This window comes from Prorops nasuta, unplaced genomic scaffold (genome assembly GCF_024137725.1).
Source record: "Prorops nasuta isolate Cenicafe-Biocafe unplaced genomic scaffold, Cenicafe_Pnas_1.2 PNAS00019, whole genome shotgun sequence".
Lineage (NCBI taxonomy): Eukaryota > Metazoa > Arthropoda > Insecta > Hymenoptera > Bethylidae > Prorops > Prorops nasuta.
The window spans coordinates 5,016,253-5,038,268 of record NW_027116816.1 but is presented as its reverse complement, the minus strand read 5'-3'; the positions used below and the strand labels follow the sequence as shown (position 1 = coordinate 5,038,268).

General features: G+C 41.4%; 1 protein-coding gene across 1 annotated transcript in view; it reads right to left on the bottom strand.

Moving 5' to 3' along the window:
- Positions 1-22,016, bottom strand: part of stet (stem cell tumor) — a 242,801-nt gene that overhangs the window by 65,944 nt on the left and 154,841 nt on the right. Inside the window, exon 5 of the mRNA XM_066739208.1 lies at positions 15,351-15,463. Within this exon, the coding sequence (XP_066595305.1) occupies positions 15,351-15,463 (113 nt within the window). The remainder of the gene's footprint in view (positions 1-15,350; positions 15,464-22,016) is intronic.

Sequence of the window (22,016 nt, the reverse complement as noted above, 5' to 3'; positions counted from 1 at the left end):
TAGGGAATTATGATTGCACGCATTTCCAGCATAATATATATATATACACAAAAGCTGTATTAAGAGGAGTGATCCGAGGTCAGAGGTCGTAATAAACTGTTGGTCTTGTTTAGGACATTTGGACGTTTGACGAGGCCGGACGGAAGCAAAGTGGAGGATGCTCGAACCATTGCAGCCACGTCGCGGTACGGTAAAGCAGGATACGGTAGGGCAAGCCGCTACGAAACTGGTTATACAGCAGCGTCGAGTCCCGGTGCTCGTTAGCGCCGGTAATTGTCACTTGTTACCTACTCCCCCTCCCTTATCTCCCTGCACCCCTAGGATCGAGGATGAAGCCCTCGAAAAGCCCACGGTACAACCAAGAGCTTTTTCGAAAGCACTCCACCGCCAAAAGCTCGGCCCTTGTCGACGAGTCCTTCTATTTCCTCTCGTCTCCCCCCCCCCTACCCACCCTTCTTCCCTATAACACAGCATTTCCACACCCCCTTCGGTACCACCAATTTTTCCCAAAAGCTCCGGCTGCACCACCACCACCACCGCGTTAACAATATCGCACCTCCTTCAAGCGCGATTAATTTGCCCCGTGTGAAACTTTTAATTTATCGCCGGTCTCTACGCTAAATTGCCGACGTTACACCGACAAATTTATCGTTAATAAATATTTCCCACTTCTCTCCCCTATATAATAATAACACTCCCCGTGTATTTTTCAATGAACGGTGCCGTTGTCCTAGTATATATATATACCTATATAGCGATCAGGCTGAAAGTATTTTTTGAATACACACGTATAGATGGCTTTCATTAGACGAAAAAAAAGGGAGCTGGCAAAAACGGGGAAAGACAGATTGTGTTTTACGAGCGGCAAGAAAACACGATGGATTTACGTTCAACGATGGAAATTCGCTCTTGGAGGAATTCGATGGTATATTTTGGAGCGAAAAGCAGTGCAGGAGCGATTGTTTAAAAATAACATTGTGTCTGGTGGCATCAATCGAAAGGAGAGGTAGCAAAAAGCGCAGCAGCAGTGGAGAGATTGACGGAGCGGAGAGAAGATGAGAGGGGGTGGGTGGGGGTGAGTGGAACACCGTGGATAGGCTGTCATGGGCAAAAGGTATTAGCTAGAGGGCTCGTGAAAATAATGCGAGAGGCTAGGCAAAGCGGGCAAAGCGAGCAAACGGGCCGAGTGACGTCGCCCGGAGCCACTTGTTCTCGTAAAACGCCGACCTCTGTTTGTCCAGTTTCGTCGGCTTCGCGCGATTTTCCTCGACACGTGTGCAGTTGCTCTCTCCACCGTGCACTTTCCGCGCTACAGACTCTCCACTGCATACACGTACGTGTAAACACTGCACGCTCTATCGTAATCTCTTAAAGAGCGCGCCTGTATACCATGTCGACTACTACCAATTACTAACAGAAGCTGTTAGCTTTTTCAAGCTCATCTATATAGCATTCTGGTTTTAATTTGCGTCATAGACACTAGCGTAATTTTATTTAAGAAAAATTTTCCAGAGGTGGAAAATTCGTGGGGAAAAGTCGGAACGTCGGGGACGATCGATGCTAAGGGAAGCTTCGTTTCCGATCGATCTCTGCAAGACTCGAATTCTGATGGTTGTTTCTTTGTCGCGGCGAAGAGCAAAAAATTCCGAATTTTCTAGTAAATTGATATTGTTTAATGAAAAATATTTCGCGACAGACGTTGGAGGAAATTTCTAGTGGAAAAAGAACAGACGTTCCGGATGCATTCGATACATTTTCAAGGGAATCAATGGTATGGCGGAAAATTTGGGAAAACATACAAACAAGTACGTTCATATGCAAATACTTGTATCGGGATATGAATGCGCGTATATATTAAATTCCTGCAAGCTTCTAGGGGCTGGGTAAAGGTTAGGTACTACAAGGGGATGGTGGCAAGTTGGAATAAAGTTTTGCATTTTCCTACTTTGACCGAAACGAGTCTCTCGCACAAGTAAAATACTCGAGCACGCTTAAGTAAATACGCGGTTGGAATATATTAAATTTGCGAATGCGCCGTGGCGAATCGGCCGAAACTTTCGAGATTCCCGTGAAGAGCCACTGCTCGTTGACCAACGATTAATAATTCAGACTATACGCGCAGACGCAAATCTTTGACTTCGTTCCATTGGGAAGTATCTGGGAAAGCTGAATATAAATCATTTTCATTGGTCTGTCAAAATACTCGGCGATCGAGTCAAAAGATAGGGGTGAAAAAATACACTTGTTCGTTAATAAAATACATGACCTACAAATTTAAATATTCGTATTTATGAGGTAAAATTAATGAAATAAAAATCGGTAGCATCAGCCAATGAATTAAAGCGCTTATTTTGTGTGTTTCCGTTCTTTAGACATAAATGCTTGATGTAGATGCAGGGTGTACGTAAAGCCCCCCCCCCTTCCTCTGCCTCCACCTACTACTATTCAGAAAAATATTTGCCTTTCAAAAAAAAATAAAACACCACGGTTTTCTTGCTTATCTTTCCAAATATTATTATGTTGACATTCATTTGACCTTGATTGAAAAGTCATACGAAGGTTAAGCCATTCTTTTTAATTTGCAAGTTCTGCTTTAATATCGCATATTCGCTTTTGTAGCTTATCTGAACAACTTTCCAAATCATTATATGAATTTATCGTTTCACCCAGTCGTTCACTAAATATTTCAATTTGAATTTATAACTAAATGAGCAACATACGCGTGTATGGGCAGTGCTCACAGGCACGCTACTTCATCGAAACTATATATCTATAAGCAATTTCAAATCGAAATATCTCGTAAACGACTGGAGGAATGACAAATTCACTGGTATTTTCGAAAGCTCTCGAGGTGAACTACAAGAATATGCAATAAAAACAGAATGGTCGATTTAACAAAATCAGCTCAACCTTCACACGACCTTCCAAGGTAAAACGAGCACCATAATAATAAAATGTAGAACAGAGCAAAAAATACTTCTATTTTTTTATAAAAATCGCACATTTTCCAAACTAAACGAAGGAGAGAATTTACAAGGACTCTGCATGTGTACAAACACGCATTTATACCAGGGAGAGAGGGTGAGAAGAAAGGAGAAAGAAAAAAATAGCATGAAAATCCTGATTGCTCCTGGTGAGAATTTAACTAGGTCTGATAAACGTACAAATTTGTCGGACGACAGGTTAAGCGTTAGGAAAACAGTTGAAAAGCTGAACGCGTGCGAGAGGAGTCGGTAATCCGGGATAAAATTTGCTTGGTGAGAATAAATTTGAGTGGTGGAGAGTCACATAGCGGATGTACAGGTCCACTTTGTTTGCGATTTGTTGACCGACCGGTTAATCGGCACGATAATTCGCCTCGTTACGCAAACCCGTTAAGCCTCGGTTGCATTTAATTATCTATTCAGCCGTGCGATATGTATTTCCATGTTGACGATAAAACTCTCTCTGGATACTTTCAACCCCTCCCCTCAAATTTCTCCACCCGCATGCCTCGCCTATATCCATTATTAAAGCTATATCGACTTTTATCTATGATTATTATTGCAGCCTTTATCCATTGTGATTTTTTATCGATATTACCCATCTACTGCTAGAAGCGCTATTTCGTGATTAAGCACTGGCTATGATTGCAGCTGCTTTGGCTCGATGAAAGAATTCTCTCCTTGTTGGATAATAAAAGAAGCGAGAGGAGAGGAAAAAGGAGGCAAAACAAGCGACTGGTGTGAGCAATTTCAATAATCCAAAAAAACCTTTGTATAATACAGGGCTCGACCGAAAAACGGATAATTCGCGGCTCCCTATGCTATTAAATTAGTTCTTCCTAACACTTACGCCTGCTCTAGGGGAAGAATAATAATGGGAGGTGGCAATTTAAATCGATGATTAGTAATTTATATATTGACTGATTATAAGGGAGAGAGGAGTTGTATCGATCGTAAATTTTTAACTTGATTTTCCAGAAGAAGAAACGATTAGGTATATACCAAAATAAGAGAATGAATTCAGATTTTATGAAATGTTTGAACCAAATCACGATCTTTGTTCGTGATAACTACCAAGTGGTTTTTATATCCAAAAGTATACTCTTAAATAGTATGGTTAATTGCAAGTTACAGGTCCCTGTACAATTTTAAATCTCGTCCCCGATTAAGAGATAATCAAGATTCGACACAGTTCTTATTGACACAGAAATCTCACAAATATTATTCTTCTATGAAATTCACACTGCACCAAAATACTCGTCGGATCAATAAGAAGTCTTTGATGAAGCAATTTTAAAAATCTTTATAAAATAAATTAAGGAAAATACTATATATATAGGCTAGATTTAAAAATGTTAGAAAACTGTTTTACTGCAACTCTTCATACAACCTAAAAATTAATAAAAATCGTCACTCGATAAAATCAAAGTGACTCCTACTGCTTCTCTCATAATCATTTCGTTTAGTTATTTCGTCGATCGAGACGATTCTTCCAATTAAACCGACGAAATTCGTCAAACCAACATCCCAATTGTTTTCTACGATCAATTTACTGGACCAATTAATTAAAGTTATTTTAATGCTTAATTCGATCAATAATTGGTTCCCTCGTACGATTGATCATCATCGCGCTGCTGCACGGTGCTGGGTTAATTGCTCCCGCTTAGACTTGTTCAATCCAAGTGGATTTGAGGAATGGAGCTTCGCTCGGGTGTCGAAGAAACTATAAATTATGTAAATACGAGAGTCTCTTAATCATTTTTCCATATAAATAATAATTAGCGTATATGGATAATCTGTACACACATTTTCTAGAAATTCGATTATCATTAATGTCACCGATGAGTCCATCGCCATTTCTATTATGCCACGCGATAACGACAAATTGCTGGCTTCACAGCCGTTCACGCCGGATATACACTCCCGTGATTTATCAATGTAATCCTACGTAGGTCCACGGTTCGTTCACAGGAGCCAACGACACGAGAAGTTTACAGTTACACCACTAAATATATATATATCTATATATATTCTGCTCTTTCGATTACAAACGTATCACCATTCGGATCCGATTCAATAATGTGGCGCAATGTTCTAAATGTACAACCATACGACCGATTCATACCACGCGAATCCTTTAAATATCGAATTAACTTACCGAAAAGGCCCCTGGTTAATTGACGAACGATACTTTAAAAAACGCATTTGACTTTCTAAAATATTTATACGACAATATATCGAGGTTTACGGAATTACACGATAATGTGTATCCCGAGCTTCGCATAAGGGCTCAAATTAACCGAGTAAATATTCATCGGTATTAATGAAGAGTGGGGGAAAAAATGCAGTGAGCTGCAATATGAAATTAGCAAAAAATACAGATTTACGCTGGAAATTACGTAAAAGCGTTATATCGACGTATTTCGAAATGATTTTTACGAGTGAAATTATTGACACGTTAAATCGTGAAAAATTTTAAACCTTCTGCAGCTTATATACGTTTTATTTCGCTCTTTTAATATGTTTATACCTTTAATAGAGCTTTTAGCCGCATTGCAATGATGGATCAGAGTATTTTTTTTTTTACGACGCTGCGTTCACGGAGACTAAATCAGAAAACTCGGTAGACTCTCTCGCGCTGAGTAGTAAAAGTAAGCTGTGTACCATGTAAAAGTAATAATAATCTAGCAAAAGTAATAAATATAATATGAGCCATGATGTGAATTTTCGCGTGAGCGAGATACAGAGTCTCTTTTACCTTAGAAGCCTGATTTTTAATGATTTTAAACCGTTTAAAGTATCTAAATTAGTCTGGGCCCTTTGAAGAACAAAAATATATGTATCTATTACCGATAGTTTACAATTATGGATATTGGTCCCATAATTTAACGTATTTTTTTATAAGAAATTGTAATGCAACGATCAAACGAGAAAATTGTTTATGAGAGATTATAGATTTAGGTATTTCGTTCAAATTCATAAAGTACCAACCCGACAGGTATCCTTTTTCAAATCATAATCTCTTTATTGGGATTCATCGTTAAACAAAAATTAAATAATGTAAATAACTGCAACTTTTGTAAAATCTGTTTTGAAAGTACTTTAATATTAAAAAATAATGTATGCACAGCATGTGCTAGTTGTTTTAAATAAAACTTATTAAATAAATCTCTTAAATTCATAAGTTTCATGTTATTATATTAAAGCAATTTTTCTACGTGTAATCATGCACTTTTGCATATAAACATTTCCGTTTCAAATATCAAATACTGTTCATAAAAATTTATATTACGTTCTTTCTGGTTTCATTGTAATTTTTTCATCACAACAATATATATTCTATTTATTATATATATTGTAAATTTATTTTAGAAAAAATGCTTCTAAATTTTTACTATATTTCAATAGAGAAAATTTGTTTATAATATTATTATTTTATCAAACAACTATTATTACCAAAATTCCAGAATTATAAATATCAAGCAATTATCAACAAGGAACTATAGTAAATACAGAACAGCAGAGCACGTGCATAAAACATAATCAATATTTAACAACGATGGTTTATCCATCGAATGACATTAATAAACAAATTTAGCATAAACAACTAAATATAAGTTTAATGTAGAAGAAACATGGTATACATTCGTGTTTTTAACTTTTAATAGGGAGAAACGTATAGGATGATTTTTTCGCGCAGGAAAGATGCAGATAGCGAGTTCGTTACACGAGTATTGTCCGAATGTAAAATAAATAAAATGTTTTAGGGGGGGGGGGGTGATGGGTTTAAGGTAGTGGAGAAAGATAGGGAGGGAGGGGGGTGTGAAGACGCCTTTGCGACCTCGGATGGCGTCGAAGGACGAGTTGGCTTGCCTATTTGTCTCGACCAGGACGAAACGAAAACACGCGAGACAAAAAGTCGCTCGTTATCCTCGGCAGCATCGGCGAGCACGCACGAAAACCACCGAAAAACACGCCTATTCACGGTCGGTATAATAGAGAGGTTTACTCTACCATCTTGATCTACCTTTGTTTCGCGGTCGGCGATTGCCCGGATGACGACTAGACCACCATATTTTCCATCTCCGAATCCTAAGGTCGAGCCATGCAATCTTTCTAGATAAGCCTCACCAATAACAGCAATACAACTATCCAATAAGCGTCTATCCCCTATTTACAATTACAAAAGACCAAATTTCACGTAAGAGAACGGCAATTTATGAATGAGACAGGTATAATCATATATACAAAGCTTTGTACGATTAACCCGTTTCTCTTATTGTATAATTTGTCACGAGTGAATAAATAAACAAAAAAATGTATTTCGCGAATTTGCACTACATTGAGATTTCACGAACCATACATATATATATATAACAATGCTTCGTTAACTATACATACAGTTATCGAGATTTTTCTTGTTTTGACGCAGAAAGTTTCGTGGTCGTACAGTTCCTAATACACGAGTTTCAGGAGTATCGAGAATGGAAAATAGGGCAATGGGGGAAAAATTGCTGGAAACTATGCGTAAACGTGAAATACGATTTTTATCGGACGCCCGTTTCAAATTTATGCCGCGCGTTGTTCTACCGGCGCGCTAATGGTCAGATCTGAAATGTAAAAAGCGTGCACAATGAGAGGAACAGTAATGGCTACTACACTTTTTTGCGCATCTAACTTTTCAATCGAATAGGAAAAAACAACGAAGCTACCGACGGAAAACGTCACTGACGAACGAGCTGAAAACTCTCCGGCCAATGAGAAAGCTTTACGTGTATTCCAAACCTACGTCGAACGCACTTTGATGGACAACAAAAATATCCTGAAATATCAGTGCTGATGCGTGCAAAGCCATTTAATAATTGGAAAAAAAAAGTTGTGCGCTCGAATGAGAGAATGGAACGGTTTTAGCTTGTTTTTAACAATCGTGGATAATGAAAATGCAGCTGGACGTATCGTACGATGATTAAATGTAAATAATACATTCATCAAATTTCCTTGGGCAATAATTTTATTACTATATATACAGAGAACTCTATATTTTCATGCTATAATACGCACTATTTAAACACATTTTACGTATTAATGTAGCTATATATATATATATATGTGTGTGTGTATCGAACTTTGAATTTGTTGAGAAAAAGATTGTAATAATTATTATCATATCAAATACTCCGTTTCATACACGCATCGCGATGGTACGATATATATATATATATATATATATATATTTTCATAATTATTTAAACAAACATGACGAGCCTATCAGGCGTAACATCGTGGGGCAATGTGTATACTGTGTGCAGTATTGTAATATTATTAGTGTAATCGGTGGAGTAGCGAGAAGCACGCAAATTTCTAGAAAATAATAATATATTTTCACCAAACACGTAGCGTATAAAAAAGAAGTCGTGTAAACACGATATAAGCACAAACAATGCTATTATTTTCCTGCAGAGCTAAATTTTACGTAAAAAATAGAAAAGCTGTGTGTGTATGTGTGTTTGTGTATATGCGCAGAGTTTCCTCGCACGTGTTACGTTTGCCTCTAAAACTGTATTACAACAACGGGCGCCTTTGCTATTTCCCATTATAGACAAATTCGAGTGTTACTTTTTTCAGCGGAAATAATTTTTTTGCCTACTTGTTCTCCCGAAACGGTTTCACTCACGCGAACTTCCATTTCAGTTTCTTTGGAAAGTTCCTGAAATGAAATTAATTCGACGATCAAACGAATGAAACCTTTTTGGTCGAACGAATTTTTGCTTTCCATCGAATTTCTCGTCCTTCCGAGGATTTTTTCATTTCTCGCGTAATTCGATATATGTTGATATAAAAGCAGATCTCGCGTATCTGTACAAGCGATTGTACACGTACGGCTTTGGTATTATTACGTCCATTAGAATTCAGAGTTTTGGCTCAAAATTGACTGCACGAGGAAAAAATTCAACGCGAGAAAGGCAGAGAAAGCTCACGCACTTGCAACGGCATTGCGGTATATTGCGCTACAACGCGAAAATTCATGTTTTACGATTTCACTCCAGTGGCAACTTAAAATTTCAAATTTAATCAACTTGCAAAGTCTTATTCAAAATTCAGATTCATTTTGTACGATTTACATGCCTCTGTTTTTATCATTTCCAGATTAATTAGGTTACCGTGATCGCGTTAATAATTGCGAAGGAATTAAATCCAGTAGAATAACTTGTACACTGTAACGAGCACACGTGTACGATAAGGGGAAATAAATACGCGAATAAAATCATGTTTAAAAGAGATGGCACCTGTACGATATTAAATAATAATCGTACAACTCGCGTTGAGACGAGAAGTAAACAAATATAGTTATATATTGCGCGAAAGGATCGAGTAAGCATTGGGGAGAAGCACGTAATCCCTGGAAGATGAAGGTATATAAATATTTACATGATCGACGTGTGCTGCGGTCTGTCAGGGTCAGGCCCCGCGGCATTAACGTTGCCGGTGTTAAATCCTTGCACCTGTGCACTGGTGGCAATGGTAGTCCTTGGAGGCTGCCGAGCGTTATCCTTTAGAGTTTTGGTCGCGCTCAGCGGCATCGCTGTCACGCACATCTTGACACTTGTCAAATCCAATCGGGCAATATCCCAGGGTCACAAGACACAACTACCGACCACTACTCCTACCATGGATATCCGAGGCAAGGAGATCGACCAGGAAAATCACTCGCGCGTCTTTCGGCGTATTTTCTGGGTCGACGCTGATCAAGTAGCTCGCGGATCGCTCGTTCGACCGAATTCCGAAGGGATGAATAGGTGAGCACGGTCTCGGAGAGATAGTTTCGGATTTGTCTCGTGAAAAATAGCGACATAGACCCCTCTTCCGTGCACGACGCGGACCTACTGAGTGAGTTAGTGACTGAGTGACTGGCGAGAACCTCTGCCACGAGCCGCCCTGCGTGGGTGCACACGCGGTCTAGCCACCCGACGGGGATCCTCCGGGCCCCATTGGCTCCACTCTGCACCGCCGGAGAGTGGGGGGACCCACCGGCCAATCGCCTCTCAGTCCTTGCTGCGCCACCTCGCCAGAGAATTCTCAAGCCACTCTGCCGCGAACCGTCGCGCGCTACGTTTCGTTTCTCTTTCGCGTTCTCTTCGATATTCTCTCAGCTAACAACGCTCGTCTTTCTTCTTCTCTTCGACTACTTCCACGTAGTTACTCCACTCTTCCAGGATCCACGATTTCTTCTCATCCTAATTCTCGTACCACCGTCACCAGCGCTTTTTGCCCTCTCCCGAAACTAGCGTAGATCTTTTTGTGCTACACATGGATTAATTTTCTTCGTTGCGTCTTATCAAAAGCTTGTCGAACGATCTCCTCTCGCTCCCTAGCTCGCTGGATTAGAGTGAAGTTATTTTCATCCAGTCGTTTCTTGGCCATTAGTGTTTCAGTGAAAAGTTCTCTCTCCTTCTTTGCGCAAATCAATTTTTCCATCTCTCCTTCGCAATGATTTTCCTTCGAACTTTGCTGCAACGGGCAGTGATTCTCGATTGCTGCACGATAAATGTGTCATTGTTTTTCTCTTCTGTAATTCGAGGAAAGAATAGAGTCGATCTCTTTTTAATTTGTAGTTTACGCTTCTTTCGTACAAAAATTCAGTTTGAAAAGGCGATAGGGCTAAAAGGGGTTTTATTGGTCATTTTTGGAGCGATGTATGAGCTGGAAGCTGCGCGAAAATTCTCCATGAAATTTTCGTCGCTTCTGGCAGAGCCAGAGAATTAATCTAGTTGAAGCGTAAAGCTAGGCGAATCTCCGACCAAGTTAATTTAAGCACTTTAGTGGAACTAGATTAGGCCGCGCTTTGTACCATTGTTCGTGTGCTCCTGGTGAAAATAGTGATAGATTGTGAGAATAATTTAACACAAAAGACCATACCGGATCACTGAACCTGGCTGTATTTCATTTTGAATCAAGTGATGTTGTATTTCATTTGGAGAATCAAGTGCGGAGCTTGTGAACTTCGGAACGCGTCTGCCTCAAAGAGCTTAACGTTGTATAGTCCAGACGTTCGAGTAAGAATCGTACGCTGTAAGCGCACAATGAACTTGGATTTACGCGAGATAATTATATCGATGAATAACGAGTATCTTCTTATTTTCATCGAGCGACTCGAATCAGTGGTTCTCGACGTTTAATTAAATAAGAAAAAAAGGACGCTTGTATAAATTAGGGTTTTTAGAGGTTTTTATAAAGAGGAGGGGGGGGGGGGGGGATTTGGAATTTGTCGAAATGCAAGAGAAGCACAGGTACCGACAGGTTCCCGAAGACGTCGGATGATCCGGAAACGAAATCGGTAGCCTTGTACCTGCCGAGCTTAGCAGGGGAGTTCGTGCCGATGAAACCTTGAGGCGTTTTTCTCCGGGGGGCTGCCATTACGCCAGGTGCTGCGGACTCGGGCAGGACCCCCTTTTGTGCCGGCGGCCAAGTGTGTTTTTCACAAGAGACTAGGCCAGTTTGCCACGCTGCCTTTATATCCCCTATTAACTTCCAAATTCACCAATTCGTGTCGACATTACGGCTAGGCGGATTTAAATTGTCAGCCCTCCGTAAGCGGAATCACGCAACGTATCGCTGCGTGACATTCGTGCAGTTCGGTTCCTTTCATCCCCTCGATCCTCCCTGTCGACTCCTGGAATAATCCCAATGTGGCTGAAAATCCGTTAGAAGATCCTAAAAACCGTATAATTTCCTCAAAAAATGAATTTGTCAAATATTCCATAGTTTAAGATTGCACCTTGATCGAGGAAATTCTAGCAGTGATTCCCAATGCACGAGGACTATAGTCGTTCCTCTTGAGATGACGGCCGAAGCAATGCAGCAAGCAGGAAGACAGTAGGAAAAAAGAGGGAAAGAATAAAATGGCATGTGGGAGTCTACAAAGAAAGAGGCAGAGCACTTGGGATAGAATTTCGATGCTTAGCAGGAAGCGATCCACTTGAGAATGCACGTTTTTTTCTCTCAAAGACAGTCCTATCAGAACTGGCAACGATATAGTATAGTTGAGAGGGAAGAGGGGGGAGGGGGAGGACGGTGAGAGAAAAAGCAGCTTCTGCGAATTCATTCTTAGTCTTGGCAGGAAGTCCACGAGCTTGCAGAGGCTGCAGAGGAATCTCGCAGGCCTCCAATTTGCCTCTTTCTTTCCCGTTTCTTCATCTTTGATGTTCTCCGGAGGTCTTTGAGAGATTCACAATAACGCATGCGACACAATGTGGTCGAGCGGAAAAAGAGAGGGAGATGGGAATGGGGCAAGTGCGAGAGAGGAGAAGGAGGCAGAGAGTGGCGGTGGAGGTGGGGGGGGGGGGGGCACAAAGTCGCTGAAGTTTCTCGGCAAAAGCGGCTTTTTCTCTAAGAATCGACGTGCACGAACAAATATTTTTCCAGTCAGTCGCTGTATTACCAGTCGCCCCTTTTCTCCTCTATTTCTCTGTGTCCCACTCCTGACCTCGCAACACGGCACAAAGTGGCCGAACGCTCGCCTGAAATTACGCTGGAAATCGATTCCGCCCAGCATTGTACGACACAAGGCTTTCAAGGCAACTGGAAAATTGCGCCAGCAATAGGGACCAACTAAATAATCATTCGTATTCAGCGCTATCTTCTATTCCATTCAAAATACTACATACTGGGTCGTACTAATAATAAACATTCGAAATTTGTAATGCATTTACCGTGCGTGTAGCGCCTGTTTGCACTGTGCGTGTGTCACACATATGCATATATATAGTCGAGGGAACAAAGCAGAAGATCGCACGTAAGAATCTGGCAATTCCTGTTCTATGGCGGAAATTTCAGGAGACATAAAACCAGTTGCGTTTCTCGCAGGAGGAAAAGGGGATGATATTCGAGTGGATTGGGTGAGATGGATGGAGATAGCACGCAGAAAACTGCGTCTTCACTCTAGGATCGTTGCGACGAAATTTACTGGCTCCAGAAGTTAGTAATTCCGTGGAGGGTGTGAAATCATTGTTTCACACTGGCGACGAATATTATAGTACGTGTATGATGTCAGTAACGAGCTCTGGGTACTGCAATTTTTCTGATTTTTTAATCTGGATTTTATAATTGACGAGTAAAATCATCGAGGATACCGTTATCCGTTTCCGTAACGTCAGCTGACGACAACATCCTCTGCTCCTCGATTTTACTTTTGCTCGCAATAAATTTCCTATTTTGTTGATTCTAGCTGCCATTCAGTCGTAATCCTCTTTGATCAACAATTTCCGAGGATCGTTAACAGTTATTCGAAAAGGATCGCGTGTCAAAATACGGGAGCTCGGCTGGCTGCGGGAAAATACGTGAAAGCTCTTCCGGTGTAGGGCGGAAGCGGGCCAGAAGGAGCCGAAGAAAATTCAACGCACGTTCGCCGGCTTCTTTATTCAAGGAAAATATAATATTTTTTCAACGTTTCTCGATACACGTCTCTCGGTTCGAAAAATCGAGATAAGAGAGATAAAATAGTGGGGGGATTAGCCGAGCCTGCCGCTGAGTATAAAATACACATAATTAGTATATCTATATATAAACACGCGTTAATGAGATATACCAATTAACGGTGCATCAACCAATAACACGACGAAGAAATTTTCTACAGTGTCATGATTAAAGAGCGTTCGACTGTTTTATATAGGAAAACACGAGGTGTATCCAGGACACTCAGGTATAGCCTTGTTTCTCTATGGAGTGGCGAGGCTATCCCACGGGAGTGGCACGTGGCCATTTCCGTGACTAGCGAAAAATTTGCATGGAGTCGCGTTAACGCACACGCCAAGAGGGGTGCTGCTGGCAAGGAAAGAAGCTAGCGAGGTAAAGGGGAGTGGTGGTGGGCGCCAAGACTTAAGGGTCGCAGCTAGAATTCCAAGCATGCGCCGGGTACCTGCTCGGAATATCGTCTCGTCATATTTCCGTCGTAAGACCTGGTTGACACAGGGCGATATTTTATTTGCAAAGAGCCTGCCTGCAGGTTGCCGCTTCTCTTATCTTGTGTGCACAGGAATTTCTCCCTGGCACCGAGATTTCATGCCGAGAAACCCACTCCTTACCTCATTTCAAGACTTTTCCCCGCCACAAAATGGACCCACTCCATCCGTTCACCACTCTCCACTCTTCTTCAACGTATTCACCATGGACCCTCGCCATTCACGTATCACGTGTATATATAGTACACTGCATCTTATTTTATTAAAAGCACCCAGGTATCCTGTACTGGCTCCCTTGTCATATGTTCCGATTACCACGAATTTTCTCATATAGAATTTTCAATTGGCGAGACGTGCTGCTATATACATATATATATATATAAAGAGTGAGAGAGAGAGAGAGAGAGTCAATATTATTGTCACGATGGAACGTTTTAATGTACGATAGGACGATCTAATAAGCAGCACTTGTTGCTCGTATCCATCGCATTTCTATGCAACCTCGTTTTTCCGGACAATAGTAATCCAGCCAGGGAGAAAGAAAAACAATCTTTCGAAGTGGCTAAGATGTTTATGTTAAAAGCCTTTGAAAGAACTAACTGTTGCATTTTACAACACTCGAGAGAAGTAAGGGAATTCGCCAGCTCTCGCTAAGTCCTATTTTCAAAGTAGTTCCATTTCAACAATTCAATCGAGTCATCTTCCCTGCCTCGTTTATTTTCAACCTAGCAGCCTTCGCGAGTCTTGGAAAACTAGCAAAATCTCCAATTCACCGCTGACTGCATTGGCAAACGCTTCCTCTATACCTAACCCTCTAATAGCTTTGTACAATTTTTTCGTCAAACGAATTAACATAGCTACATATATATATATATATATATATGGGTGTATATGTACTAAAGGTGCAAATAGACACTTTTCAGGTGACATCGATAGCGATTAGAATTTTTCGAGCGAGTTGAGAATCTATAAAATGCAAGAGACTCGAAAAAAGAGACTGTGGAAAGAAAATGGTGAATGTAGGTTGACATTGATGTTTCGCTACTTTTCCAAGTCGCGTGGAGTATAAAATGCAACGCGAGAGAAAAGTCCGCGCTATTCCCGTAGTCCTCGTATACGCATCGCTTATTCCATTGGAATAATAAAATAAAATGCAGTCCCTCCATCTTTCCCCCTCAACCCTATTTCCCGTGTTCCAACCCGATCGGTTTATCTTTTCTTCTCTCCGCTTCGCTGTATTTTTAAGGATTTCATTGAATTCTAATTACACAATTTCCTTTGCCAGCATTTTTCTCGTAAAAATATATGGATTCTATTCTTGAAACAGAGCTTCCATGTATACGTGTTATGGCGTATCGATCGCGTTTCTCGCTGGAAGACGAACAGGAGCAAATATTTCGAAACGTACTTGCGAAATAGCGTAGGCTCTCGAACCAGCAGGTGGAAGTCATTCTCCGAGCAGACCTCGCGGTCTCGATGATGAACCGCGCATTTAAAACTCCTCGTACGTTTCCCACTCATCTGAAACACACAAAAAACACCAGTTAATTCCCCCTCCACTCTCATTATCACTTGTACTATCAACTTGGTAATATTATTCCCCCTTAAAAACTGTGCGCAAAACCAAAAAAGAAAAAATAATGGTCAAAGATTGCAATCGATGCACGAGGAAATGAAATTTTTAATCAGACGTGAACTTTTTGAGGCAAAGTGACAAGAAAGTAGAAAATGAATTTCAATGATTAATTCAACCGCGTGTAAAGTACGAGAGGGAGATAAGAAGCACGCGAGGAAACGTGGAAGGGCGAGTTTCAGCTTAGGGCCGGCAAAAGCCTTTAATTGTTTCACAGGGAGTCAAGGCAATGTTTTTCAGCGTGCTAATGTGTTGACTGACACGAGTTGGTTGCAGGGCGGACATTCGGCGAGCGGTTGAATTTTCTCCACGAGGAAGCAAACACTGGTTTACCCGCTTAAAATATTTAAAAGCGTCTTGGGTTCGTTTCCCGATGGCAACGCTGATATTTCGATCAAGATCCGTTAACGTGGTTAGGCAAATGTAAGCGGAAGAACGCTGCGAACTACCGGAGGTAAGTTGCAGGTGAGTATATTTCGTATATAAGCAACGGGAGTATATATATATATATACATAGTCTACCGAATCACTACACTATATCTGTCTGTTACGTGTGTCTCTTTTCCTCCCTCAGGAAAATAGGTTGCTATACCGGCAAACGAGAAGTTTCGGTCGCTGCGGTTTGCGGGAGGCGGCCTGGAATGCCGCAGTCGTGGATTAAAATAGGGACCGTGAAACTGTTACGGTTCGCGAATATCGAAAACACACGCGGTTCTCCTTTGGAGCAGCAACACTAATACTACACAGAAAATTCTCTGTATACGTGTATATATATATACACATGCGGAGAATCATACGCGCCTGCAGGAACACTACGAATCTCCTCCCATTTTTATCTTGTATATTTTATCGTCGAAATGAAATTTCGCCAAAGTTCAACGATACTCGAGGAATGATTGATCGGCGCGGGAGGGAATAAGGTATATATATATATATATAAAGGTACAGAGTTTGAGGGTTTCCGAATATAAGGGGAATAAGATTGCGGTGTTATAGGGTTTTGAGGGGAAAGAGGCGGGGACCAGGGTAAAAGGTCTTTGCGGATGGTTTTCGCACCATGGCGAGTGTGCCTTGGCGAATTGGTTTGGAGCGGCACTTAGCAATCGCGGCCACCACCGCAGCATAATCTTGTCCTGGAGGGATTTTCTCGCGCGGGAAAAGCGATTTTTACGTCGGTGGCCGCGTAAATTGCCACGGGCCGCTAACGAGAATCGAGATTGGATCCTGCAAGGCGAAACTATTGCTTTCGGAGGACTCTCTCTCTCTCTCTCTCTCTTGTGCGCATTGTTTACAGTAACGAGATGAGAAAGGATCTCGACCTCACCGAGTAATTGCGTAGGCAGCTGCTACTTCTCGCTGCTCTTTATTGGTTCTCACGATAGCTACACGTGAAACCTTGCCATCTTCAAGATTCGATAACTGACAATAATTTTTATCATTCGCTATTTATGGTTTTAATGTAAAATTATAAGACACTGATTTGATATATATAAGTTGGATCTTCTTCTCCGTGTCATACATCTGCCGTAAAAGATTCTTGGCTGGCAAAATTACCACTGAAATTTGTGGTCTTTTATAATTCACTATAAAATTATTACACTGATCAGATATAAGTAAGAGTTTCTTATTTGTGTCATATATATCTGCTGTGAAAGATAGGAGGCTGAGAAAATTACTGCTGAATTTTGGCGTCTTTCATTGGACAGAGACCGAGTGGAAAGATACAGCGTAGTTTAGAGCAGAATCCGGCGAGTGGATTTACGATCACGGAGAAAAGCTGGCGTGCCCAGGGGGTAAGGAGAGCTTGCAAGCACGATCGATAGTATCGTGGAAGGGTCTCGGTTCCTATTAATCTCGATCGTTTGTCCCAAGTTTATCGGCGCACCGCAAACTAGCGCACCTTTAATCGGGTCCTTCCTGCGCTCGCGCATACTCGCAACCCACACACACACACGCGCGCGCGTGTATGCCAAGTGGAAGCTCCATGTTGGTAACAGGCTACACCAGGATTACAGCTACTCGCGAGAGAAAATAAAGTTTCCGCGCAAACTGGCACAGAAAATTACCCTGGCGTCCTCCAAGATATACCAACTAAGAATTCCATAAACACAAATGTCTGGATTTTTGTCTGGACTTTGTATTATCCACTTCGCAAATATATACCTTATTCTTATTTCCCTTTTCATATTTTAGAATGCAAAGTGGATTAAACTATACAAGTTGTACCAGAGACACATGTGAAAACTTTCAAGGGTTGCAATGGGGTTAATTTTTCTGCAGCGGTTGCTTCAAATAAACCATGGGTCGCTGGCCTAAAAAAAAAGTTTTTCATGGAATTTTGAAAATTTTGCGTTTATGGCGTGACGGAGCTCTAATAAGCACCTTGTGTGTGTGTGTGTATATATGTATGCACAGAAAATTTAATAATCGTTAACTCAACAGTACAGACACCTATGCATGTTGGTTTGATTTTGATTAAGACTCCACCACACCAAAAATCAAAAAGTTTTCATTTTTTATAATAAATTATTAGTACTCCAGCAGTCGATTATTTATTATAACAGAAGTTACTGAAAATGACTTCCATTTTTGCAAAGCATTCCATTTTTCACAACTATTACTCTGATACATCCTGTATTAAAAATAGTTTCTCTAAAAATATAATACACGAAGAAAATATTAAAGAAAATTTTACTGTTTACCCTCGTTGGTATTATCATATCTTTCCGTTCCCAGGAAAAATGATTGATTTTCAGGTGCATTTTAATGATCACACAGTATAATATTAAATCTAAATTCAATCATTTTTCCTGTGACTAAAAAAATATGACAATACAACTAACTGGTACACGGTAAAATTTGCTTTAATATTTTCTCCATGCACATAATTTTTATTGCACAATTAACAAAACAATTAAATGCCTGAGGTATCTTACAAACAGGAACAAACCATTGATCATTTTTGGGAGTATTTCGTAAGCAAAGCTATTATAGTGTAGGAAATAAATGAATTTCCGGATAGCCGCAGGTTGAACGTCGCGTGTAAAGGGGTGGGGCGTATTTTGTGTTTGCGCGTGTGTTCAGTGACGTTGCCGTGCAAACGCGGCATAATTAAATCCGTGCCATTAGGCTGCGCCCGCTGGAAATTCGTCGGTTTCCGGCTCGTTCGGCACGCCCGATTCGAATAGAATTTCGCGACCGCTCTTCAACAATGCGCCGGAAAATTTGGCGCTACATTCGCGCACACACACACGCATACGAGCGGAGAGAATAACCTATAGGCCGGTCAGTATATGAAATGCGCGATAGCGAGGGGAGGCAGCTTTGTAGGGGTAGCCTGGAATTCCTGGCCTCTGTACGATCCAGTCATCCGATCATCGCGGCCAAATCGAATTAAACGCTGCTACATTGTTTGCCAGCCTACCCAAAGTTATCCCATTTTTATCAAATCACTTCCCATCACCGCTAATTAATTAATTATATCTTCCTCCTTCTCTATTACCAGTTTGCAAAACCATATAGAGACACCGAAAGACCTCCATTTCTTTCATTATTCAACTTCATCATTAACGTTAGCCAAGATTCCCTTAAAAAAAAAAAAGATTGATTAATTCATTTCAATTCGTTACTCGATTTTCTCAGTAATTTTTATTCCACGGACGAAAACCGCTTGATTTTATCTCATCCCAGCTGATTCGTTAACATTTGTTTATTTTTATCGGGCAGAGAGTACAGGACTCGTTACTATAGATCCGCAATGATTAAATGCGGTTTCAGGCTGATTTCCTGAGAAGTTTGGTATATATACCCGCTATACCGAAGCAGGATATATCAATAATGAAAGGGTCATAGGTGAGCGCAGGGATATTTGTGTCGGAGGACGATTTGGAGGGCGCGACATCAAGCAATTCGATGATCGCAGCTTAATCGAATTAAGCGACCGTTGGTGTATTTACGGAGGGTTGCTGGTTGACTGGTCGATTTGGATTTGCTGCGTTAGCGCGATAATGCACGCGTTCACCAATAAGCATGAACCTGAATAACTTGCCCGATCTCGTCCATTGGAAGGAGACCTTTCGCGCCAGGATTAATCCACAAATCCAATGCTTCTATTCCTCACACACACAGACACAGAGACACGCGGAAGCCCATCCGTACACGAGGAAACCACGCGACACAACTCTCTGACATGCCGAAACTGCAGTCGGAAACTTTCCCCTCGCACAGCGATCTTCTTCCAAGATCTGATAAAAGCAACGGAGTTTCCACTACTCGCAACGGCATCTCAATCTCATTCATTAAGTCAATAATTAGCTTTGAACAAATAATTGAAGTACAGTATCAAGCACGAATTACTCGCTTGATGAATTAAGCGTAGCGCGATAATGAACGATTTGCCGGTTGATGCAATTAAAAGTTAAATATAATATTGAAATTGGACGGTGAGCAAGCGAAGAGCGGTGGAATGAAAATTGTTTGGAACGGAGATGGTGTGAATGCTGTGGGACACGAAAAAGGGGTAAGGGTGGGGGAGGCAAACAGTTCGTTGCTCTCAGGCGGATAAATTCACTTTTGGGACTTTGGGTATAAGAGGAGAAGAAACGAGCAGCAGTTTGGTAATTGGCGAGCGATTAAATGGGGAAGAAGGGGCAGTTGGTAGGATGAGGAGGAGGGGGAGGGAGGAGGTGGAGGAAGCAGCTGGTAAGGACCCAGCGGGGCCGATCTTGAGCAAAGTACGAGTTTGACTAAAGCCCGCGGGCTAGCGGATCCGTTTTCAGGCGGTAATTGTAATTTTAAAGCGATCGAGAGCCCCGATGCACGCGAGCGACCGATATCGATCGCTAATTCGCCTTGGGCTGCGGCTCCGAGGTGCTTAATTAAAAATTACGAATTAATATAGATGACAAAGGACCTGCCCACTGATCCCATCCCTCCTCCTCTCGCTCTCAACCTTCGCATTCCTTCTCCCGAAGCACACGAGCATCCACCAATCAGCGTTGAGCGGAATCTTTGCAAAAATCTTATTTCTACGGGTCAATATGTATATAGATCGTTTTAATACGATAGCGAGTGATCTACGTTACGGCTGATTTATATAAGCATTGCTAAGCGAGGCTTTGAAATGGCATTTAAGGAATTTCTCGGAGATGGTATAATAAGGGATGACTCGTACGAAGTGATGTTTACGACGAGGAAATGGGGTGGAATTAAATGGGCCAGGTTGCAGTGGGTCCAAAACAGGATTTCGTCGTCTATGTAACGCGTTTAGGTGTCGTAGCATCGGGGCAGGAATATGGCGCTAGATAATATCTCTAATATGGTGGAATATTATCGTTTATCGATCGTAGCCGTCGAACTTGCCGTTAATATTCGCGATGAGGCAGCCATAGGGTATATGTATATATGTAGGATGGGTTAGGGTTGTGGACCACCAAGTATGGACGGTTCCCAGCGGGATTGGTCCTTCAGGATCTTGTTGTTCTCGTTGCTGCTGTTACAAAGGGTCGTTAACGGGACTGTGGATCGTTAGGCAGTCGTAGGAAACGCGAGTATACCGTATGCATCGCGCGAATCCTTGAAATCAGATAACGGAGCGGCTCCCGGGCTCTGTGAATTACTTCTGACCAGCTTTCTCGCCTTTGTGCCATTCCATTCTTTGTTTCCGTCTCTCGCGTACTTCCGCACTCCCAAATACAATATATGTCCTATTCCCATCGCATCATCAAGATCCAGCCGAAATATCCGATCAATTCCACCGTACAATGGAACAGCATCTGCAGGTCTTCGTCCTATCGATTTGAATCTCGCTTCCCATTCTCCTCGTCTCGTCGTTGATGTAATACGTATATATATATATATATGGAGAAATTACTCGGTATCAAATTTGCCAATAACAACGCAACGAATAATATTGAATAATGCGTGATCAAAATACATGATTTTCGATATTATATATTAATGGAAGATTGGATCGCATTGGATATGGGAGGTTATTTCACGAAGTTTGGGAATAACGAGGATCGTGGTACGGGTACAATGCGATAACACTATCAGAGAATGACAACACGGAGGGTGGAAAGTTTTAGGGGAGCGTGTAGCAAAGTGAGGAAATTAGGAAGTGTCACTCTGGGGAAGAGTCAAAGCTGGACGAGATATATTCGGCGTATCGCTGACGGAAGTAGAAGTTCTGTGATTTCGAGGAGTGCGAAGGAAGCTAGGGCGATTAATGTGTGTGTTTGTGTATGAGTGTGTTTTAGTTGGAAGCTGGATATATGCAAAGGAACAAGTCCACTCTGTAACGGGGAAACAGAATTGACTGAGAAAGATTTAGAGTGGGCAAGGGTGAATTCTCCCCTCAGCCTGCACCCTGCAACTCTGGAGGATTATCTATTTTAGAAAATTAGCAGGTACGTGCCACTCGCGAGGCGATATTGCAGCGAG